The following is a 23,985-nucleotide window of genomic DNA, read 5'->3' as shown; positions in this document are numbered from 1 at the left end:
AGACAAAAGCTTAAATGGGGATTTACATCGTTGATTAATCATGAGACAATAAACATATTTTTTACTTTTTCTTATTATTATCCAGAACGAAAGTTCACATTTGAATTGCGGCCAAAAATGATAATGTCGCAGACATATGGACAGGAATTTAAATGAGTGCGAGAGATGCATGAGTAGTAGAAATTATCTAACCAAAAAAAATTGTTGATTAACAACAACAAAAAGCCCAATTTCACGATGAATCATCAGTTTGGGCACATTATTTTAAATTTGTTTGTAATAATAGCTAGAAACAGATATAGTACGTGTGTACTACTTTATGATCACAAAACACCCTGGGTTTTCTATATTCAGCAAAATTATAGTGTGGAATCAGCCTAGGGAGGTGTAAAAATAGGAGATCTTATTATACTTACTTCTAGCCATCAGCGCAAGCTTGGTGTTCTAGAGGTATGAATGCCAGTCTAGTGATCTGGAGGTCATAGGTTCTAGTCCCACCTAAGAATTACTTGCAAATTTGTTCGCAAAATACAAATTACATCAGAGTAGGGCAAAACATCTGATCAATTACTTATTATTGATTACCAAATCGTAAGAAAAAATTATTGATTTATAGTATTTATTTTAAAACAAAATCTTTCTACAGGTAGATATAATTTGCTTTGTTTTTATTTTACATTCCTAGATGAAGCCATGTGAAATTTTGAAAAAATAGTATAAACATGTGGTGACACTAAATTTATCTTCATTTTGATTCATTTCAATAGGATTATGACTAGTGGCAATAATCCACTTAATCCCACCAAATCTAGATCATTATTCATATTCTAATGATCTTTCAATTAACCAGCAAACATTTTACAGAGCATGAACAGTCGATATTCTATTTCAAACATTACGATAGTCCCTTTAAGCAGGGTAATCCATGATTTGATTAATTTCCAACATCCAATAGGATTATGATTATTGACAATAATCCAGTTAATCTTCAAGCTAATCTAGATCATCATTCACATTTTAATGATCCTTCAAATAGTCATTAAACACGTTACTATTGATAAAAGTTTACATAAAATTAATGTAAGGAGACTTTGTAGAGTGCTTGAAAAACATTTTTTTTCTCAAATATTTATAATTAGATGTAGCATAAGATATTATATTCACTGTAATATCTCTATGGATTTAATAACCATATTAGGTAAAACCTGGTCTGAATTTTAATTATTTTTTTCAAAGTAGTAGGATAAAGGTAAATGGTTAAATCCTGAAATTATTGGTGCAGTTTTTGGCTCCAACGCAAAATAGCGGTTATTTGTTTAACTATTGGTAAACCGCTTAATGATAACCCTTGACCTCGACCACACAAAAATACCAAATAAAATAAAACTGAGGCATTTAAGAAAGAAACATATGAATGAACTTAATGTAGAGTAATATATATTCTCCCAGTCGCCCTCACTCTCTAAATATCTGCTTCATATAAAATCACTTAAGCAGAAGTTCAACAGAAATAATATGGTACCATATTTAAGACAAATGATAGTAATTATGACCAGGACCGGATATCATTAGGAGAAAGTTCCAATCTGCAGGACTCAAGGGATTCTTAATTTAGATGTACAGTAATTCATCAAATTCAAAAAAATAATAATTTAATATTTCATTATTACTAGCTGAATTATTACTGTATTAATTTACGAAAGATAATAATTAAAATCTAATAATTTAAAAAAAAATATTGACTGTTTATTTGATCTGATATTTATTATAATAGTTTACACAATTTTCGATCTCATTTAGTTTTGCATCTTTATTTTCTTTAACCTTTGACCTCTGTTAGATAGCATCTATTTTATAGCTAATGTTGGATCAGGTATGGTGTTGGTATCTAGGCCTTTGGAATTCGCCTTCTGGCTAGGATGCGTCTCAATAAGTTTATAGAGCTAAATCCTGACAGGTATTGTTCAGATATCTGACCTATCAAGTTTGCGCTGGACTTGGCAGGATGCAGTTACTATGGATACGTATAAACATGTAACATGAATGAACAAAAGTTGCTAAGGGTAGATGTCGACGACGTGTAAACTAACTGGAAACAGTTGCTAGGGCCAAATAACATAACACTCTTATCACATGATTTAAAAAAAACAACGACCATTGGCACTATTGATGCATAGATTCCATAAATTAGACTACTGTATATAGTATAGAACCTCCTTGTTCAGGGGACACCCCTACTAAGCAGACAAAAAGGTCTCTTTAATAGAGGCTTACTGTATAAGATTTAAAAGTTTCTGCCAAGCAGAAAACATACAGCATACTCCTAATCAAAAATACTAATTACCTCTAATTAAATTTCTAATCCTCCAAAGTAGTATTCTTTACATTTGCCAACAAAGCTGATGATACAATGTTTCAATACTTCAACTAAATCTGACCTCATTTTGATCTCTAGTAAATCGAGGTTAAAGAAATTCAGATGCGAGTTCTATTCAAATTTTTCAATTCCGAACAAGAGCTGTTTACTGTAGTTAAAGATACCCTGAGGAAAAGAAACCTATCTTGAAAGCCACTGCTTATAACGCTGCGATATGGTAACCGATATGAACCATTACTGTGATATTGTACAGGGAAACAAACAAGGTATATATCGCAAATCAGACTCTAGAAAAATCTATAAGCTTTATAATTTATTCACAACTGCCCATGTGCACTTATTTGATTCTTCTGTACACACATACCCATATGAATAGTTTCCCAATCTATAGGGATAGAAACAGGAAATATGTGCAAATTAGACATACATACTCTTAAAAATCTATATTCTTCATAATCTATTTACAATCGCCTCGCAGAGTATACTTTTCAAGTTCCTTTGTACTGTACGTTTATCCATGTGAGGATGGACGCCACATCAATTATAAATATTATTAAAACTAAAGGAGGACATCGATTGAATCGGAAACGAACCAACAGATATCATGTCGTTTAATTACTATTGATTCGAGGTTTAAGATTTATAAATATATATTTAAAGACAATACACTTAATTCCTAGAATTTTTATTAGCTAATTTTGTTCTGGTTAAAAGAAGGCCTTGAATTAGTACGATCAATGTTAAAGAAATGATTGTGCGCTACGACAGTACCAGAAGGCGTCTTTAACCGTAAAGCAGAATACTGGGTCAGGACATTGCTAATGACTTTCGAGCGAGTTAAATCAATGAAATTTGATTGATATAACAAGATTACATATTTGTTCAGTGATGCTTGTTGGCGACTAGAGTTATTTTAAAGGTGAGAGACATCATTGACGCAAAAGAATTACTAAGTACTGTACTTCAAAAAAAGAAACTTATATTATAGTATTTATATTATACTTTATATATAATTTTCTGCACCATAACCATGGATATGTTTCTCTTACCTCGTCTAAAATATATTTTAAACATTCCACCTAGCTTACCACTTAACACGCTACCATGAAAGTCTCCTTTACAACCTCCTAAACAACCTACTGTACTTAAGAGCAACCGAGTGCAAGCCTATATTTATTATTGCTTTGGATAAAATTGTTAAGCAATACTGATGTCTGCCAATAAGCGTAGGAACTTGAATAACATTAAACAAACATTGCACTTAAAATTTTGCATCGCTACACTATTCAAAAACATCAATTCTGTGCAGAGAGAAAGTTAATATATTAACGAAAATGTTAAGATATTCTTTTCCTATTACCATCAATTCTATAGATGAACATGTTAATATATTACAGAAAATGTTAAGATATTCGTAACAAACGTGTTTCCTTATCAATAATGTATAGAGAAAATTGCTAATAATATATTATCTAAAATGTTAAAATATTCTGAACAAAATAAACATGTTTTCTCTATTCTTAGCCGCCGTTATAGTAAATTTCACAATGGCAGAAAGCTGCAATAATACTGTATATTTATTTTTAGCTGCTACAATTTGAATTTGCAATTAAACTAGTATTCATTAAAAGATGTTAATTAAGGTAATGGAATGTGTAAATAGCAGATTTCTGATGGGAATTGTGAATTTGAATATTTATTAAAAAGGGAATCGGATCTCTTTCTTAATTCCTCTAATTAAACTGTTGGGTTTTTTTAATTTGATATTAATTGGAATAATTAAAAGTGCAAATCGAATATATCTAAGCATTTTCAGGTGGGATGCTGGTCTAAGGAAGAAAATAATATATTTTTTTACATGAGAAGGAAAATGTACTGTACATTTTAGATATAGGAATTTTCCAAAGATGCTTGTATCATGAAGGAAAAATTCCTCCATGCTTGTACAATATTAAGAAAATGCAGCTACATTCAACATACTTATTACTTAAGCTTGCCTATTCCTGGTTTTCTGAAAATTCTGGTGTTTTTCTCAATGTGTTTTTATTGATCAAAGAAGAATTTGGGATCTTTTGGACCTCAAGAAAAGTTTGGTTTTGTGAGAAATTTCCAGTTTTCAGAGAGTCCAGTATTTGGAGAGTTGACTGTACTGCTAATAGCAGAATAATTTTAAATATTTGGCTTACGTGGAAGAGTTGAAAAGAACGAAATGCACTGTAACAAATGGCACTTTGTTGATGAATATGCAACTATCAAGAATTTACTGACATAAAAGCTTTTGGCCAGTTGTTTTCTTCATTGTAATTATGGGAAATATTTAAGTAACGACTCAAGAAGGACACTTTGTACTCTGATGCACCGAAGCAAGCAGCGAAAATATTATTTTACTGCCTAGGAAACAGTGCAATAAACAACATAAAGGAACGGCAAATTATGAAGATGTCTTTCAACTTTGAATGAAATAAACAAGTGTGAAAAAATTCCACTTATACTGACTACCGAACAAAGAGAATTTTAACATTTCTTAAACAGTATAACCCCTATTAAGGGGACACGTTCGGGACCCAACAAAGTCTCCTCTTAATCCTCTAAATATAAATTGGGAAGTGTCTCCTTATAGGGGTGTTCTAATGAGTAGTTCTATTGGTTTGTGCTTAAAATAAATTTTTAATAAAAAAATGCCTGTCAGACAAAAATTTCAAAATCTTGACATTTTCTAACCGAACAATTAAACCACAAAAGTCTAAAAGAACACATTTAAAGCAAACATTATACTAAAGAGTAAAACGCACCAGACACAGAAAAATGCTGCTTATTGTTTTACCAAATTTTAAACCACACATTTCTAACATGTTGTGTGAACTCAATTAAGATGCGACTGAAAAAAAAAACATAATTTACGCTTCAAGAAGACATATTTTTTAGGAGAATGTTAATGTAGTTGTATCCAATCAGAGTTTACTCTGTACGTGAGAATGTTCGCAACCTATCAACCTTGGGTTAGCTCAAAATATCTACATACCTCTAGGCTGTATCCATCCGTAGCTTCTCTGTCCAAGTTTCCATCAAGTGTAGTTATAAGACCTGCAGGCAAGAACAAAATTTGGGTTGAATGATAAATTGATAATTTAAAGATAATAAAATGTAATTAATTTGTAATATATTGTAAATATATTATAGAATCATACTGCATTATAAGAAAAAATTATTTACAAGATATTTATTTATAGTAACAACAATCTTGCCAATTTTCCTTTATAGCACTGGCGAGCAGATAAAAGATTTTGATAGAGGACTGGGACATGGCCAAAATATATGTTATTATTATGTTATTTTTTATTCAAACAAACCATAATTCAAATAATTTTTTAATCCATTCTTATTTACTTTTAATATTGGTTAATATGTAAAATAATTATGCAATTTATTTTGAAGTACTGTATTGTAATATTAAATTGAGCTTTCAGAGATCATGTTATATCTACTAATACAATCTACAATTTCTTTGAATAATGACTGTATACAACAAGCATTACTATAGAATAACTTGGGTTGTTTTATGCATGGCTTGCAGTTGTCAAAACATGAACGTCTTTTTCATATTTTATAATCGAAGAAGTAATGGGCTGTAACCAGGTCAAATGTATCTATTAAGTTACAGAGTTCACATTTTGATATAAAATTCCTTTAGAAATAGCTGTTGGCGATAAACAGTAGAAGATATATAATTTTATATGTTTATTCGAGGTAGCATATTGTGTTCATATCAACTCACGGAGAGTTGAAATGTCAGTACTCGTTATCATGGAGTTCATTGATGGGATCTAACTAAATCCATGGAGGGTTATACTCTTACAGCGTGCGGTCTTTGACCATCCGTGAGCATAGTGCTGTATAGTTTGTTTAGATGACAGTTAAAGATACTAAGACCCGATCTATCACGTCTTTACTTTGCTAGAAATACATTCTACAACTATTCTAGCAAATAAACTTTGACATTGAATAAAGAGAATCATAGTGCATAGATGCAAAGATACACACAGACCTACAAAATTATTATTTAGCTAAAGCCAATAAATAAAACTAAGAAACATATACACGCGCTTGCTTGAATTTAAAGTTATTAGTTCGTCCATGGAGGTATCTAATTTTATACCTCCATGGTTCATCCATCAACATTTTGGAAATTAATTTTTTATATTTAATAGTGTTGTATAGTGTTATGGAAATTCATTTAACAAACTGCCAACCATTGAAAATATTCCGCTAGTATATGTATACACTATTGATATGACAGCATAAACAAGCGTAATAAAACAGACATAAAATGCGCCAACGAACGGTGTAGTGATAAGAAAGGAATTTACAATACAAAGTAAATTTATGCAGCTAATAAAATGATGTGAATTTGTTTTATAGTAAGATAAACTCCTGCATTGGAATAATAATACTTTAATATAAATATAATTTTTTTTTAACGATTATCATCCACATAATGCAGAAGACATTACATTGCAGTGACACAGAAATGCTATGCTTCATTGCACACATACTACTCACTGCCCCATGAAATGTAATGGCCTAAACGTGACTACTCAAATTTTACATCTGATAGCATCATAGCGTATATAGCAAATATATGTTTAAGATATGCTATTGTTGTAAAAAGAACCAGCAAGTAAAACAGACAAGGTTGCAATTAAGATATACGGGCGTCTCAGAACTGAGCTATTATTTTATAACATTACTAAATTTTAATTGTTTTAAGTTACATTAAGAAATTATGGATATTGAAATCGAGATTGCTTGATATTTATCAGGTTTTATATTTCTTAATGTAGCTGTTATTTGTCAACTTAAATGAATTTGAATAATAAATAAAAAACATTGTTTTACTAATATTATTTAACTACAGAAACAATTATATACTACTGTGTATTATGTGCAACAAAATAATAAAACTACTGTATCCTTTCTTTCAATAAATATAACTTCCTTGACAAAATGGATGTGTTATGAAAAAAAAGCAAAAGATTTTTCTCATGGAGGTTTTAAAGATTATACTGTCATCAATCAGATGATAGGTGGATGGAAAGTAAAAGGAAAAGTATGCTTGTAAATTTTAAGCACACTGGAGAAGGAAGAATATGGCAATTGGGAAAATGAGAGTGAGGATGAAAATTGGTAAAATGGAAATTGGGATAGAGATGGGTAATTAAAAAGGAAGAAAATTAAAATGGGAAAAGGAAAAATGGCAGATAAAATGGTGAAGGATAATAGAATCGATAAAGACAAATGGATGACAAACGAATATGAAAGAGCAAAAAACTGGAAATGCTTATGATGCTTTTTTCCCATACTTCTGTCTAAGCTAGAGCATGACCTAATTACTAACATAATTGTCTGACATATTATATTTATGTTCATCATGCAGACTTCTGAATACTGTTCAGGGAAAAGAACACTAGACCTGATTACCAAAAAAAATCACCATATCAGAGTAATTTCATAAAATTAAGTATCACGTTACTAAGCAACGATATCAGGTGACAATGATAAATTACTTTTGCCTACAGATATTCAATATCACCTAAATTAATGATACGTGATAAATTAAGCTTTTGTGAAGAAACATCGTAAAGTTAACCGAGTAAAGACAGCAAATACACTGATAAATTGCGCAGTGGTTTCACGACGGGAACAAGAAGCGAGGGAAAAAAAACGACATTGTACGCAAGTTATTTTTAGTATTGAAATTCATTTGACAAGATTTCATCTGGAAACTTATTAGAGATAGTTGTTAATGAGAATATAATGTTGATAATTAAGGAATTGAAGTAGTAATATTAATATTGATTATCATTACGATTTGCTTCGAATAGATTTCATTGAAATTAATGATAATGGTATTAAGAATGTAATGGATTCTAATGGATTAAAGAAAAATGATACGGTCAAAAGAAAAGAAGAAAGGAATAAAAACAGCGAAAAGATGTCAGTGACATGTCTATTCACATATATCAAAATTGGGGGATTTAAAAAAAAAATGTACTGCCGGTTTATTTTCGGCTGACCCTTTCAATGTAATTTTAACACATGCCTCAGTCATCCAGGACTTTAATGTGTTGTGATCAGCCGTCAACTGATTCTGTCGAAATAAGGAGTATATAAAAAGATTGTAGCTATGGGTAGTGGAGTAATAATTGCGATATCGATTACTTTCAAAATGAGTCTTTAAAGAGTATATATTGCGAATGTGGGTGTAGCTGTTGCTACAACCGATCGCAACGCGATTGAAATCTGAATAGGGTAAAAGTTGAACTAAGGATTGATTGCACTACAGTAAGAATAAATTCTCAGTGGCATTTTATCAATAATATAAATCAACGATGGAATACACAAGTGTAAGTTGAAGAATGGTGCGATGATGAAAGATAAAATCTATTGTGTAATGATGTGTGCAACAAATTTTTTAATGAATGGGTGTTAAAATTGGAGAATGAATAAAGAATGCTAGTGATTGTATCTTTACTATTGTATTAATGACAATGAAAAATACAGACACTTTATTTTAGCTAGTGCTCCTCAAATACAGTAGAACCCTTATTAAATATTATGCCTTCAGGACTCAACAAAGTTGAATAGGTGTACCTCTTAAATAGGGGTTGGTTGTAGTGTTAAAACATATATTTCCCCTTGTTCGTTTCATAGGAAAGTGTCCCCTGAATAGTAGGGTTCTACTATATAATTTTTTTTGTTATTTTTTAAATATTAAGTTTTATTGTAGGCAAGTAAACACAATTTTAATTTAAAAAAAAAGATTTTTAAATAAAAGATTTTTAAATCTCATTCAATCTCCAGATTATTATTGCATTTGCTCACTAAAAAACTGATTTTCTTGCAATCAGTGTATATAATAACTCTGAGAATATTAAAATTTAGAATGAATGCATATACATCAGACACTGAATGTCTATAATGTTTTCAACATTCTGATGTCGCCATTACAGTGGGTTTACGAGGCATGTTCTAAAAGTCATCTGCATTTTCACCGTAGATAAACACCCAGGTGTCTCCTACTGCACAATTAATCGTCAGACTCGAATAACAATATAAGTAGCTGAAAACATATGCATAAGGCACGCTTGTATGTGCACTAATAATGTTCACCTTTTGCATTAGGACGTCACAGTCATCTCAAGCATATAGAGACAAAACAGTATGTGGCTATCAGAAGTACCTCTTTTAGGGTGGGTGGTTGGTGTGAAATGAGGCTGGGCGACTACATATAGTGGTGGGTGGTTACACTGCATTAGGCAACTTCATTGATTGACTTTATTAATATAAGATAACTACTACAATAAATATGTACTCTCGTAAGTTTTGTTTAATAATCAGTAAAAATTGATTCCAACTCTATATCACAGGCAACAGGACATAAAACAAAGGTCAAAGTTGGGAACATCCGGTCAATAGCTTCTATTCTTTAAAATAACTTATTTTTACGCATTTCGCTAAGACCCCTTTCACATACTGTAACAGTAAAATTACCACAAGAGTACCATATATGTGAAAGATTCTAAACCAACTTGCTTACCGCAACTTTTCCGCAATTTCAGTTTAATAATAAGAGATTATGGATGAGGATTGATTAATCTAGGAATCGGATAAAGATGGATAGGAAGCAAACCATTATCAAACTATGTAATAACACCTATATTTTCCCTTTTCTATAAATCATCAGTTTTGTTGTGACAGTCAATGTAAATATACTTTCTCTTGGTAGATTTATGAATAATAATAGAGATAGGTTAGATTTGCTTGGGTGGTCTCAACAAACTCCATTTGACAGACTTTATGTAGCTAGAACTCCCGGTATTAAGTGACAGTAACTGACGCATGATGTAGGCATTTCAGCTGATGAGCAGGACAAACATTTAGGATATCAACTTTGAACTTGGTACGCTCTCAAGTCAACAATTACAGGGATAGGGTTAATAGTAACTCACTATAATTCATGCCACATACACTACATAAAATGTCAAAAAGAGAGTCAAATTGCGAACACATAACCAACATTATTACATAGGAAATACAGTAATAAACAATATCTCAAAATATAGTGAGCCCTATGTATACATCCATAAATAAAACAAACATTCACCAATAAAGATGTAGTAGTACAAATATTAATTTTTAAATAATTTTTAAAATGCATCTTTTTCTCCTAAAAAATTGTAATACAGTGTGGTGACCTAATTCTACTGGAATATTCACTATGAAATAAAATATGTTAATATCGTTAATTGACAAGAACAATTATTCAAAATGTGATGAGTTAATTAGTGCAAATATAGATCAACAATTATGATTCTGCATATAGATAGTAAGATTTGATATGAAAATATCAAAAATAATAACGTACAGTATGAGGCGAGGTCAAATCTATAACGTACAAAAGAGAAGCACCTTTTTCGGCCATAAAATACAATAGCTAATTGTTAAACACTAATTACCATTGGATCACAGTGTGTATAGGTATGGAAAACCTTTAATGGACTGAATAAAAGTATTGGATTAGTTGGTTAAGGGTGGGAAGGACGTCATATTAGAAATGAGACTATATAATTGATAATTAGTGTATTAGGATTTCCTAATATGTACTATTATTGTAAGCTATAGGGAGGATGACAAACCTCATTGTATGGGAAAAGGTATATATAGACACTATAATAATAATTAATCCTACTCAATGTGCATTTAAGCCCTTTATTTAAAGTAACTATTGTTAGCTCCTCCTTCCATCTCTCTCTACATACATTTTGAAGAAATTTAAATGTATTCATTCATTCATTCATCTTTTATTTCGGAAAAAAAAAATTCTCCATAGTTCAGTAACAAATATAACGAATACACACATATATATATATATATATATATGTAGATAATTATATAAAAAAGAAAAAAAACCTACGTTACATAGACACGTTTAGCTACATTTATTATATAAATTTGTTTGTTAAATTTGGTACCTTGTTATGTTTAAACCTTCCATATTAGGAGACGTAGGCTTGCCATATATTTCTAATTAGTACACTACTGTAAAGTAAATTTAAAATTAACCATATCATAACACTACGGATCACCCATTCATACCAAGATGAGAATATGTCTGTTTCTATTATATAAATCACTATAGAAGTATTAACTTTGTTACATTACAAAGACATAATTTGAGTAAGTATAATCATTTAATATTATTATAATCATTGAACAAAATTTTTTTCTCTTCTTCTTAAAGCTCTGTCTACACTATCAAATTATTTTAATTTTAAATTGCCTAAATATGGTAGTGGTATGCCCATATATGGTAGTGATATGACATCATCATGTCCATATATGGGCACATCACATTTTGTTGTCACATAAAGTTTGATAGTGTAGAGAGAGCTTAAGAATGGTTAATAAGCATCTTCCATTACTTACACAGAATGGCCCATTGCACCACATTATGTATATAATGTTGTAATATCATTATTTAAAGGTTGATGCACAGCACGTTCAATTTACTAAAATATCCAACTATTACTTTAACTCTAAGTCAACAAATCTTCATCATGTAATATTTATGCCTTCTGGCTAAACTAGCTAACCTTTTCATGTGCAAACACATTTATATCACCTTCACAATATTCCTTTTAACTATAATCAGCTACCTATTTCATATCTGTTCACACTGCGTATGAATTGAGCGCTTCATATTATTAGCCTTTTCATGCAATATGCGCTATTCACCATAATCTAGGATCTTTTACTTGAACCACCAGAAAGTCGGCTGTGGATTGATTTACATTGCGAGATATAATACATGTATTAACCCACAGTAATAATTTAGCTAGGCTATGAAATTCAACTTATATCATTGCTTCAGCTTCACAACAGCTGAACGAGCTACATAGAATCTCGCAATGTGTCTATGGTAATTTTCTTCGTACTATCTCATTACCAAAACAGCTGAATGTCTGGGTCTTTTTGTTCCATTAAAATTGAATATAATTTTACTGAATTTGATTAAATATCGTTTTATTCCAAACAGCTTAAATATCGTAGATTTTGTTTGTAATATCATATTCTTTGGTAACATTAATTCAACACTATAAATCTGAAAAGAATATGTTAATGATTTTTTTTAAATTTACCTAAAAAAAATAGTCTCCAATAAATACACATAAAGTAAAACTATAATATACTAATTATTATAGAATGGGAACCAAAATACTTTTATTTTACTATGATTATAAATTAATATAGATTATCATGGCACAGACTAAAGTCAGATTTGAACCAATGGTTTTCAAATTTTAAGGTAATTCCTTACTACCAAGCTTTAGTGCCACTACCATTGATGACCATGCTATTCTAACCCTAATTTTCAAACAGACATCAAGAAGCTTAGAAGGTCCCTTTACATCCAGTATGTCTCCATAACCATAGGAGCATCCGACTCCCTACGTGGCAACAATATGTACAGCAGCTGGCTTTAGTGTCAGGCCTAACAGGAACTTCTTATGCTAAAATCTACATCATGAGAGATTCATTTAACATGAGCCAAATAACCATGAATAATCTATTGATATTGTTGTTTTAATTATTTAAACGATACATATATTGACATTAAAAGCACCTTGGTGGTTATAACATGTGTAGCCTACTGTATGTATTCCAAGTATAGTTTGGTGATTGACACTTTCTTGTATTCTAAGGTTTTTATTGATTCATCCATTCTTTTATTTCAGATAAATATTCATAGAGAGAATATACAGTACTATATAATAAACAAAAAAACATATTCTGAGAAGTATCAGACTAAAAATATATAATTAATAAATGATTTTACACCATATATGGTACAATTTTAACTTTTTTACAATGATATTGATTGTTCGAATTAAACATTATTGCTAGAATTTAAAAACTGACTTTAATTTTCACTTTTTTCCTTATAACCTCCTAGTACTACATCCTCTACTAAATAAAAATGGATGAAATCCTGGTAATTTAAATCAATATTGGGCAAAATAAAGCTTGTTTTGTATTATTGCTGCCCTATCCTTGTACTATTAAAACTAAACTGCTATGACAACGCATAGTAATTTGTTGTAGCTACTGAAGTTATCACAACACAGATTGGTTTCTATACATAAAAAGGTAAGAGAGGCTTATATTAGTAATCTATGAACAGATTAAATAACACTACAAGGCCCACTTATAAAACCAAAAGTGATAATAAAATGCTAAAAATCATTAAATATTTTGAAAAACCTCGTTAAATATTTTTAATTTGAGAGTATTCACCTTCATTTGGGGACATCAAGTTTAAAAACATCATTAATGTCACTTAAAGTGTCATCAGTGTTCATCAATGTCACCAAGTATCACTCATGACAATTATGCTCTTGCAGTGAGGGTTTTAATTACACAGGTAGAATATCACACTTTAGACTAAATACATTTTTAATTTGTTTTAAACAATGCAAATACAAACTAAACCAAATACAAAATCAAACTTTATGCAACAAAAAAAGGTATATGGACATGATGTCATATCACTACCATATTTGGGAATATCACTACCATATTTGGGTACATCACACTAGTTTGACAGTGTAGACAGAGCTTTAGATATATATTTAAAATACCTACATACGAATAAATAAATTTAAAGTATTTTTATAGTTTTGCTGCTAACAATATACAAATTTAAACCATTTTATGCATGGGTGATCACATTTCAATATACAGTATACTAGTATATTGTAACTTTACATTGCGACTATGTTGAGTATTGCATTGTGAGGCATCTTATTTAAGAAGAATTTATTTATTTTAGTAACAAATGAAAATATGCTAGCTAGACTACAAATGAAAATAGCCGTTTTACTATGTTAAATGAGCGTTGGCGGCTACGATATTGCTAATTTTTGTGGCCATTAATACGCAATGAGAAGATAAAGGTCAAAAGGGGTCACCAACAGAAATATCTACAAGAGGATTATTGTAGTGAACTCACAATTGTGTGTATTGTGATGATATATCAATTTATGAATGAAGTAGATACACAAAAGAAAATTACAAAGAAGTGGGTGAGATGTTTAAATAAATAAACGTTGAATAATCAAAATGATACTTTAAGTTTAATAATAGATATATGAAACAAGACAAACAAGTTAATAAATCAACTAACTGTTTTCTAAACTTAGATATTTTTAAAATCCAAAATCAATCAGTCCGTGACTACACCGTGTACAAGGTGGATAAAATTATTATAATTACTGAAGTAGACATGTTTCTAGAATGTATTATTTGTAGAATTTCTTTGTCGACCTTGTTCAATAATTGTTCATTTTACAAAAAATACTATGATTTACTATATATTAAATATTTATATCCTAACATTGAAGATTTCTATTAATATTAATATATAATAACAATATAGTTTACAAATCCAAAGGCAATACTGAAAAAATGACAATTCTGTGCGTATAAGTGGCTGGATCTCAATGGAGATGCACAATACAATAAGCAAAAAGTAAAACAGCCAGAAAATGCCGCAGAGCTTTCTGGCAGCACTAGCCCTTCATCAGTTCAATATAGTTTTATAGTTATTTCAAACATTAATAATAATTATATAATTTTTAAGTGGTAATTATATAATTTTTAAGTGGTAATAAAATATTTATAGTGGTTATAATTATATACATACTTTATTTTAGAAAACAATCTTTCAATTTAAAGAACTTTTGTGTACTTGCTTTATCTACTCCAGCATAATATCAATAGCACACTGAGCCATTTTTAAATTAAAAACTAATGAATGTTTCTACTTTCCAACTAGTTATCAGGTTTGGAATAATTAAAGGCAGAAAGAGAAAACTAATCAACACTACTAATCAGGATTAATATTCAGTATTTAATTGAAAGGTAGGAGGATGAGGTAGGATGATAATTTATTAATGAAAGGATCGAATGAAGGTTACAATTATATGGTGAGTTAGGCTATGATTAACAAGATATTTAAGGGATATACTGCTCTACACTAAAGAAAATACTAAAGAAATTTGGGAAAGGATTGGTCAATGGAATGAAAGACGAGGAAGAAGGGGAAAATGGGAGGGAGGTGAGGAAGAGGAAGGGGAAAATGGGAGGGATAACGGGAGGAAGAGAAGGGGGAGGAGGAGGAGGAGGAAGGGAAGATGAAGGTACCATAAAGAATTGTATGTTGGGTACCAAAAAGTTGGGGTGACATTTAATTTGCATTATCTGTTTTTTTGTGGTCATACATAGATACAAACTTGGTGCAAATAATCTGTATGGAAAAATGCCACCCACCTTATTATGCAAATGAGTAGAAGAGTGGATAGCAATGCTTTTTTTTTAGTAAATATTCATACACAGGCATTATTTTGTATTAGCTCAAAATAGGTGAAAATTGTTCGTCGAGTATAACTCAACGTTCAAAATACTCAACGGAAAATAACAATACTCTATTGAAAACTCCCTAATGAATTTACACCAATTAACTTTCCCATGAAAATGCAGATATTCACACAATTATCAAATAATATAGGCCGAACACTGAATCAACCGTATATTTATTTTCAGAGTTTTTATTTATATGCAAATATCTTTTGGATTACGGTTGTTATTAATACTGTACAACATTACAATTGTTATTCTGTGTGATATGAATAGGCTACCCTATATTATCAATTGTAATCATTGTAGCATATTATTATTATCATTCCTTTTCAGTTTGAATTATGGGAAACTTTTTCAGCAACAAACAATCATTGAAAAGGTGATAAATTCTATGACAACAGCTTTACATAAGGTTGCTAGTTGTCTTTATGTTCAACAAAGGTTGTATTGTAGACTAGTCTATTGTGTAATGTTAATCTGTATTCTGGGCTGTTTCAATGCTATCTCAACTAAATATCAATTACTAATACTAACTGTACTACGAAACAAATTCTGAACACGCATAAAACCAATTTTTTCTTTTGAATAAAAATATTCTCATGTGAAATTCAAAGCAAGTAATTAGTATCGCAAGAAAATACAAAGGTTAAACTTCGTTTTAAAAATCTATTAAACATAATCAATCTTGTAGTGTTCCGTGTTGAAATGTGCGTTGTTAAAACGTTACGTCAGATATAACACAGATCAGAGGTAGGTCTATATCAGACTCCAGAGGTAGGCCTATATCATAGGTAGGTCTATATCAGACTCCAGAGGTAGGCCTATATCATAGGTAGGTCTATATCAGACTCCAGAGGTAGGCCTATATCATAGGTAGGCCTATATCAGAGAGGTAGGCCTAGATCAGAGATACATTGGTATAATAAAAGAAAGCTATTCCGTTCACACAATCACTAGGTGTCGGTTGTAACTCATGATTCTGGATCAAGAGTTTCAGATTTGTGTGTATGGCCGAATAAAAGAACGATCTTTAATTAATTTCAACGGCAAACAGAGAAAATCTGGCCTGCTGTTTGGTATTATAGAAACGTTAGCATTACACCACTGGGGGCTCAATTAATACTATTGGACTGTGGCAGAATCTAAAATATTTCATTCAGAAATTGTCCTTTTTCTTATTTACCTTTTTACGTTAATACCTATACAAATACAATACTATGCCTTCCGGCTATGTAATTAAAAGGTTTGCAAAATATACATTTAATTTCATGCTTATAAATTGTCAATAAAAATAGATAATTAGATTTGACTTTGATGTAGTCATGAGGATTTAATTTGTTAGGTGATATCGTTAGCTAGTGTGACAATTATGTCAAGCTTAAAAACAAAATAGTTTAAGATAACAAACGAGAAACAAAGCACAGGAACTTTGCAAAAAAGAGCCTAGGTGAAAAGGAAATGGTTATAGAATAAATGAGAAAACATTAACTCAGGCATACAGTAATCAGACAATTTGCAATTCTTAATAAATAAATTCCACTTTAAGCGGCCCATTGAAGCGAAAAATTGAATTGTATTTAGGCGGAGAATAAGAGACAAGGAGGTGGAGAAACCCATTGACTGCGTACAAGATTTAAATACAACGGCAAAAACAACATTCCTTCAGTTTTTAAGCCAATACTGAATTCATTATAATATAAGCAAACCTCAATCTGTAGGCTCATTAAAGATAAAATTGTTAAAATAATTCTGAAATATAATTACTTATTTTGTACTGTATAGTCATAATAATCTACTTTATGAATTGAAATAAAAATATTTAAAATGTTTTTTTCATATAAAGCAAAAATCTTGATTTTAATGGTATTTTTTTTATTACAATTATTACGTTTATTACATCAATGCTGTTATAAGACTGAGAGGCATTGGTCGCGCTGTGACCAATACGGTATGTTAAAATATGAAAAAAAAACCTGTACTTGCTAGAGAAAATATCTACAACAACCTTCATAAAAAACCTACCAACTTGTATTGCAAGAAGAAAATTTGTAAATGGTTTATCCTCCCGATATTTAATTTATTGCGGGCTTGTGAAAATTTAAATCAAATTGATTGGATGAGATTTAGAAACAAATTTGTTGACATTTTACAGTGCTCAGTCTGCGACTGCAAAAAGTACTCACTAAATCAATAAGAAGCCTGTTATTATCGCGCTGCGATACATATCGCATATTCTTCATTTCAAAAGAAGGGCAAATAAATTGCCATAGTTTTATTTGGCACTTCTGACTGTAAAACCTGAGAACAATCAATATTTCTTGGCATGTTATACTAATGATTTCAATTTTATATCAGTTGTAGAATTTGTAATTGTTTCCGGAATATTTTTTCAGAGATTGTCAGTGTTTTTATATAGAAATTTAAGTCATTCATATTTCATAAGGCATAGCATATTAAATCAGGAGCTTCAGAAAAAATGGCAAAACTACATAATTTTCTCAATGTATTATACATACAGCTTTATTTATACTGTAGTGTGATCCTAGAGTTTAGTTTTGCAATGCAATGTGAACCCATGTTTATTTATAGTGTGAAGCAAGGCTTATTTTCAAGTCAATCTTGATTTTCAGTGTGAATTAAGCTTTATACTAGTCTAACTCCACTGTTTCTGACCAGACTCCCAATTGTGTCGAAAAAGACATAAATTACATTCTTGATCACTCTTCCGTAATTAACCACAATGGGTTCCATCATCACCAGGCAGCAAATGAATAATTGCACAAATTTACGCTCTATTAAACATTCTTATTATATTGCAGTTTTGATTTTAAATGATCAAATCATATCCTAAAATAATAACATCGAGAACCCAAGGTTGATTCCACATTGCAAATACAGTGTCGTGTGCAGAGAGTATGTATGCCGCCACTGTGATTTTATTTTGACTTTAAATATTTTATTAAGATCAACCTAACATAAGTTAATTATGCGTGCACAATTATTAAAACTGTCAAAGTTTTATAAAATACTTAATTATGCCGCCACTTAATTTTATTTGAAGATCAATCTCGCATACCTGACTGCTAATTATATGAGTAATAATTAGTAACACTCTAAATGTTGACTTTAAAACCATAAAAGAATAATTTAATAATATCTTGGTAATATAATATTTATTATTAAATTGAAGATTTATTTCAACATTCAAATGGTTCGTATAATATTACATAATTATTATTTAAACACTCAATCTCACATAATTAAAATATTTGAGTAGATAACGCACGCGAAACGTTGACTTCTGTCTCGGCTACGTTTACCTACATCAATCAGACAAAGTGATGAAAACACTAAACTTGCCACAATCAATCCAAATTCTGTTTACTCTATTAATTCTATTACTAGCTAGAGTTCTCTAAGTAAACAACAACGTATCGACTGTAGAGTTCTTTCTATTTACCTTGCGGATGGTGGCAATGTATTGATGTATGCATGGGAATTTGCGCTTTTCCGAGATTAATTGAATATTCTGCATGCATAGAGATGCGCCGCAAGAGGCTGCAAGCATTTCAATCAAAAGTGTCATCTACTTACGTGTAAAAGTCAAACATTATAAATTGATCATTAGAGTAAATATAGATTCATTAACTTAAAGGAATCAGACCTTCTTTTCCTTTTTTTCAACCTTTTAAAGTAGAAAAGAATTAAGGGAAAATACAATTAAATAAACAATATTTTTTTTTGCCAATTTTTGTAAAATAATGAGTAACAATTGACAATATTTTTTTTTACCAATCAAGAATTCTTCTTTCATTATTTTATGAATAAGAGAATATCGCGTTATCTAAAACTACCATCCTTGCAAAGGATATAAGTCAACTCTGGTATCCACTGTACAAGCCTACTTGTACACAACAAATTATAACAAAATACAGAAAGGTTTAGGCCAACCCATTACATAATAGTCTTCAAATATAAGCCCATGATCCAAACACTTATACAGGGTTATTGGTAAGAATAAGAATCTAAAAATATATTTCAGTGACTCAATCACAGGGGAAGGTTATTATACTATTTAGAAACGAGGATAACATATATTGATTTTTATTGATAATGGCAACGACTGACAATGTGGTGTTCACAAATAAAAGAGACAGTCCCTGGATGGCAAATATTTAATAGGTCATGGACAACTGAAATACTACTACTACTAAAAAAAATATATGATGTATATCTTTACACATTAGAACGGAAGTTTTTAAAATCAGCTTCATTTGATGGAAAATATTAACTTGGGTATCTTGAGTATAAATACTATTATTTCTCTTTGGTCTCACAGGGGCAGCAAAGCACTATCAAGGCCAAGTACACGGCACTGGCACCACCTCAGCTGGCCTAGCGCATAAATAAACGTGTCCATATTGGGTTGACTACTGGCTTCAATACGTAACTAATAAAGTAAATACACACTTATGTCTAGGTGGATAATAACTACGTAATTTTGACTCAAGACATTATAGGTTTATGTAGGTAAATGGAATAGCATAGTGGTATTCTGACAAGCAAGGCTAGCTAATGACTGGTTATAACAGCATGTTGGCACCACTCCTTAACAAGACCTGTCATACATATTTAATCAATATCATATTCTGGAGCCATACAGGCATTTTCTCATACAAACCACATTATACTTTACAGAAGGTTTAAACCATTTAAATTTTTAGTGTATTGAAAGGTTGAAATATTGCTATTATACCATATATCATTTTAAAGGTTGAAACTTTTTATTATTTTCAATTTTTTTATTGTTAGTATATATTTTATTCAGTTTCAATAATATTCATTTTATTTTTACAAATCATTTTAACTCAAATTCAATTCGAAAATTCGGAATTTAACAAACTATACAAATTCAATTGCTTTAAAATCAATCTCTTCGACTTTTTAACCAAATACAATATATTTGGAAAATTAATCAAACTAAAAAAATTGAATTTGCAAGCTAATGAAAATTATATAATAATAATATTAATACCAAAAAATTCATAATGATTTTTAATGAATCAATGTGAAATTAACCATGCAAAAACAATAAGTTGCAGTAACAACAGTAATAATGCTTCTAAGACCAATATTCAATAATAGTATCGCTGCAGTAATATGTTCAGATTCCTGCAGTAACTGTACAGTAGTGTATGTAGCAAAATGTTTGCCGATTTCATTTAGGTGGCAGACCTTTTTAAAATGGCTGTGAAGGTTAGACCAAGGTGAACCGAAATAGCTACCAGATTTTTGAGAAAGCCTAATGAGTAGGAGGCCTACAGGGCTGGTTACATTCCCATGCCTGCACCCATTTATAGCACCTTTAAGTTTATTCTTAAAACTGCTCCTGGGCAACACAGCTGTGAGTGTGTTCACAATTATGTTCAACTAACTAAAAATAAAGAAATTGGGTGGCAGTTGCGTTGTTTGTTTCTCAGACTTTGAAGGCTTATAAACAAAGCGTTTTACCTTGGCCTTGATGAATGCAATAGCAAGATTTACAAAATAAGGAGCGTGGCTGAAAAAGCTAAATAAACCGGAAATAATCCAGCCCCGATTTAAGATCTAAATAAGATTGTTACAGCTGAGAAATTGGTAATAAATCGGAAAAAAAGTTCTTAATTGTAGCAAGAGTCTTGAATTATTTGAAAATGGAAATGTTTCTGTGAAGAACGCAGCTGAATATAATTAAAAGAAGTGACGTGGCCATAGAGATACCATACTAAAACAACAATTCACTATATAAACCTTACGTCATGTATAATAAAAATTTCAATCCCAATATATTTTCAAACCATGTTAATCTTTTCCTCATGAAAAGAAAATAACAACATCCACTTGGATTTAGAAAAAGTATCAAATTTGTACCGATTTGTTATTTTGTAGGTAATCAATCTTGTACTTGATTATATTTTTTATTCAAAATGTTATTAAAAACAAATCCATGTAGAATCAAAAAGTTAGTCAAAAATATAACAAATTAGCATTAAATCTGATTTTTGTTTACAAAACTTACAGTTGTGACGTCACATACTTGACAAATTATACTGTACAAATAAATTTGTTAATCTGCTATTGTGATTCTTTTTCATTCTAAAATTAGCTCAAGTCTTACGAAACTGGAGATATGAAAACTGGAAAGAAACTCTACGAAATCAAAATTTCTTTGATGTCTCAAAATGTACCTAATTCATATCACTATATTCATCATATAGATTCTAAAATCCAAGATTGCTGGAAAACTAAGCATAAAATGGTAGCTCTTGGATATTTGGTTTCGAGAGAATCAGCCATTGCCCATTCTTGGCTGCAATAATGGTCATTTATTTCCACTGCCCATAAGCAAATAATTTGAAAAAAAAACAACAAACAAATTATTACCTGTTGTTGGATCAATGGTGAATACACCATCAACTTCATCATTGTTTGCGTCCAAGATATTTATTATGGAGAACTCCAATTGCTGATTGGAAGACGAATCCAAATCTTCAGCGGTCACTTTGATGACTGAACGACCTACGGGACTTTTTTCAGCTACTTCGGCATAGTATACTGGTAGAAGAGGCTGCGGACTGTTATCGTTAACATCTAAAATTTCAATGTACGCTTCTATCGTTGAATGGAGTGGCACGGCTCCTTTATCTTGTGCGTAGATTGTTAACCAATAGTGTGGCGTAGATTCACGATCGAGTGGACTTGCAGTACGTATGACACCTGCAAAAATAATGTTCATAAAATTATTTACTTATTAAATTTTTCAATGTTTTTTGTATTTCATAAATTTTTTTTTTTTCTTAGGAGCCGGGTATTGGAAAAAAGTTTTGTATGTTTCATCATCCTGTTTTTATGCAAGTACCGAATGAAATTGACAATAACTAACATTTCATATTAAATTTCATTATTAAAATACTCATGAGACAGCTAACAAGTAATTTGTGTTTATTCTCAAATACTAGTAAAAACGTGTTTAGTACAGTATGTTTCTTTGTGTTTTATTGTTTTTTGCAAACATTTACGAATTGCACAAAGCACTCGATCATTTACACAATGGACTATGATTGCTCATCCAAATAACTTTTGTATTCACAAAGAAACATTGACTTAATTTGAATTAAAATAGAATCAGTGATTATTCATGTATTGTGTAGGCTTACCGGTACATAATCTTTTTATCTAACAAGGCCACACAAAATAACATGGATATCAACAGGAGGAAATTATAACATGAACATTGTAATGAACCTAATTTCTCATAAAGCTGTCTTCAAACTAATACCACTACTTCTAAAAAATCTGTTTCTTAAATTTGAAAGAAAAAGTTAATGGAAATGTTTCTGAAACTACTTATGATGCTTTTTTCTATTAAATTAACGTGTATGTTATTTTTGCATTTTTACTATAGATAAACTGTAAATACTACTGGAGTAATTTTGTGCATTCGTGAGGGCAGTTTTGAGAAGATAATCAGTGGATCTAGCCTCTCAAATTCCTTGCAGCATTACCATGTGTTTCCAAGCTTCCAATTTAATACACGCCTACTATTATAGCTTTAAAATTGTTAGAACTGATTTCAATTATTCGTGTCCTACCAGAAAACAACTTTCACACACCCTTTTGCAAGAATTCTAAAATGTGTCAAGTACCGTTAAGAGTTATTTCATTAAAGACAGCAAAACATCTTTTTGCTACTGCTATCTCTAACAACATTTTGAATTCCCTTCTTCCCTATGGTAATGCAATGTATCCATACAATGGGCTCAACAAAGGACAAGAAACTTAGTCCAGATTAAATCGCAAGTTTGTATCATTAAGTAAAGATTATTCACAAGGTGTTTTGTATACTACAGGTGCAAAAAATGTAAGATTCTTCAAATGCCAGAAAAATACCCCAAACCGAGCGCTCATCTCTTTGGTATCACGTCTCACCTTTTGAATCATATTTCTCGTTAGTTTGTAAGAATCAGCAAGGTGTACGGCATGATTCATAGTATAAGACGCGTGGGCAGGCATGCGTAAAACCTCAGTCAGCTCACTACGTCCAAACCACAGGTTGATAATACGTGAGCAGGGGGTTCATTTGATTTGTG

The 23,985-nt window shown here is 30.7% G+C and overlaps 1 protein-coding gene across 6 annotated transcripts in view; it reads right to left on the bottom strand.

The window, feature by feature from the left end:
* LOC144841877 (protocadherin Fat 1-like) overlaps positions 1 to 23,985 on the bottom strand; it is a 76,333-nt gene that overhangs the window by 37,889 nt on the left and 14,459 nt on the right. For all 6 annotated transcript variants that reach the window (XM_078698148.1, XM_078698150.1, XM_078698153.1 and 3 more), the window contains exons 2-3: positions 22,280 to 22,612; positions 5,400 to 5,461 (exon numbers count right to left, since the gene is read on the bottom strand). In XM_078698148.1, the coding sequence (XP_078554274.1) occupies positions 5,400 to 5,461; positions 22,280 to 22,612 (395 nt within the window). The remainder of the gene's footprint in view (positions 1 to 5,399; positions 5,462 to 22,279; positions 22,613 to 23,985) is intronic.

Source organism: Antedon bifida, chromosome 5 (assembly GCF_963402885.1).
Source record: "Antedon bifida chromosome 5, ecAntBifi1.1, whole genome shotgun sequence".
NCBI classification, from domain to species: domain Eukaryota; kingdom Metazoa; phylum Echinodermata; class Crinoidea; order Comatulida; family Antedonidae; genus Antedon; species Antedon bifida.
Note: the sequence above shows the minus strand (reverse complement) of the source record. Positions and strands in the feature narration are given on the sequence as shown.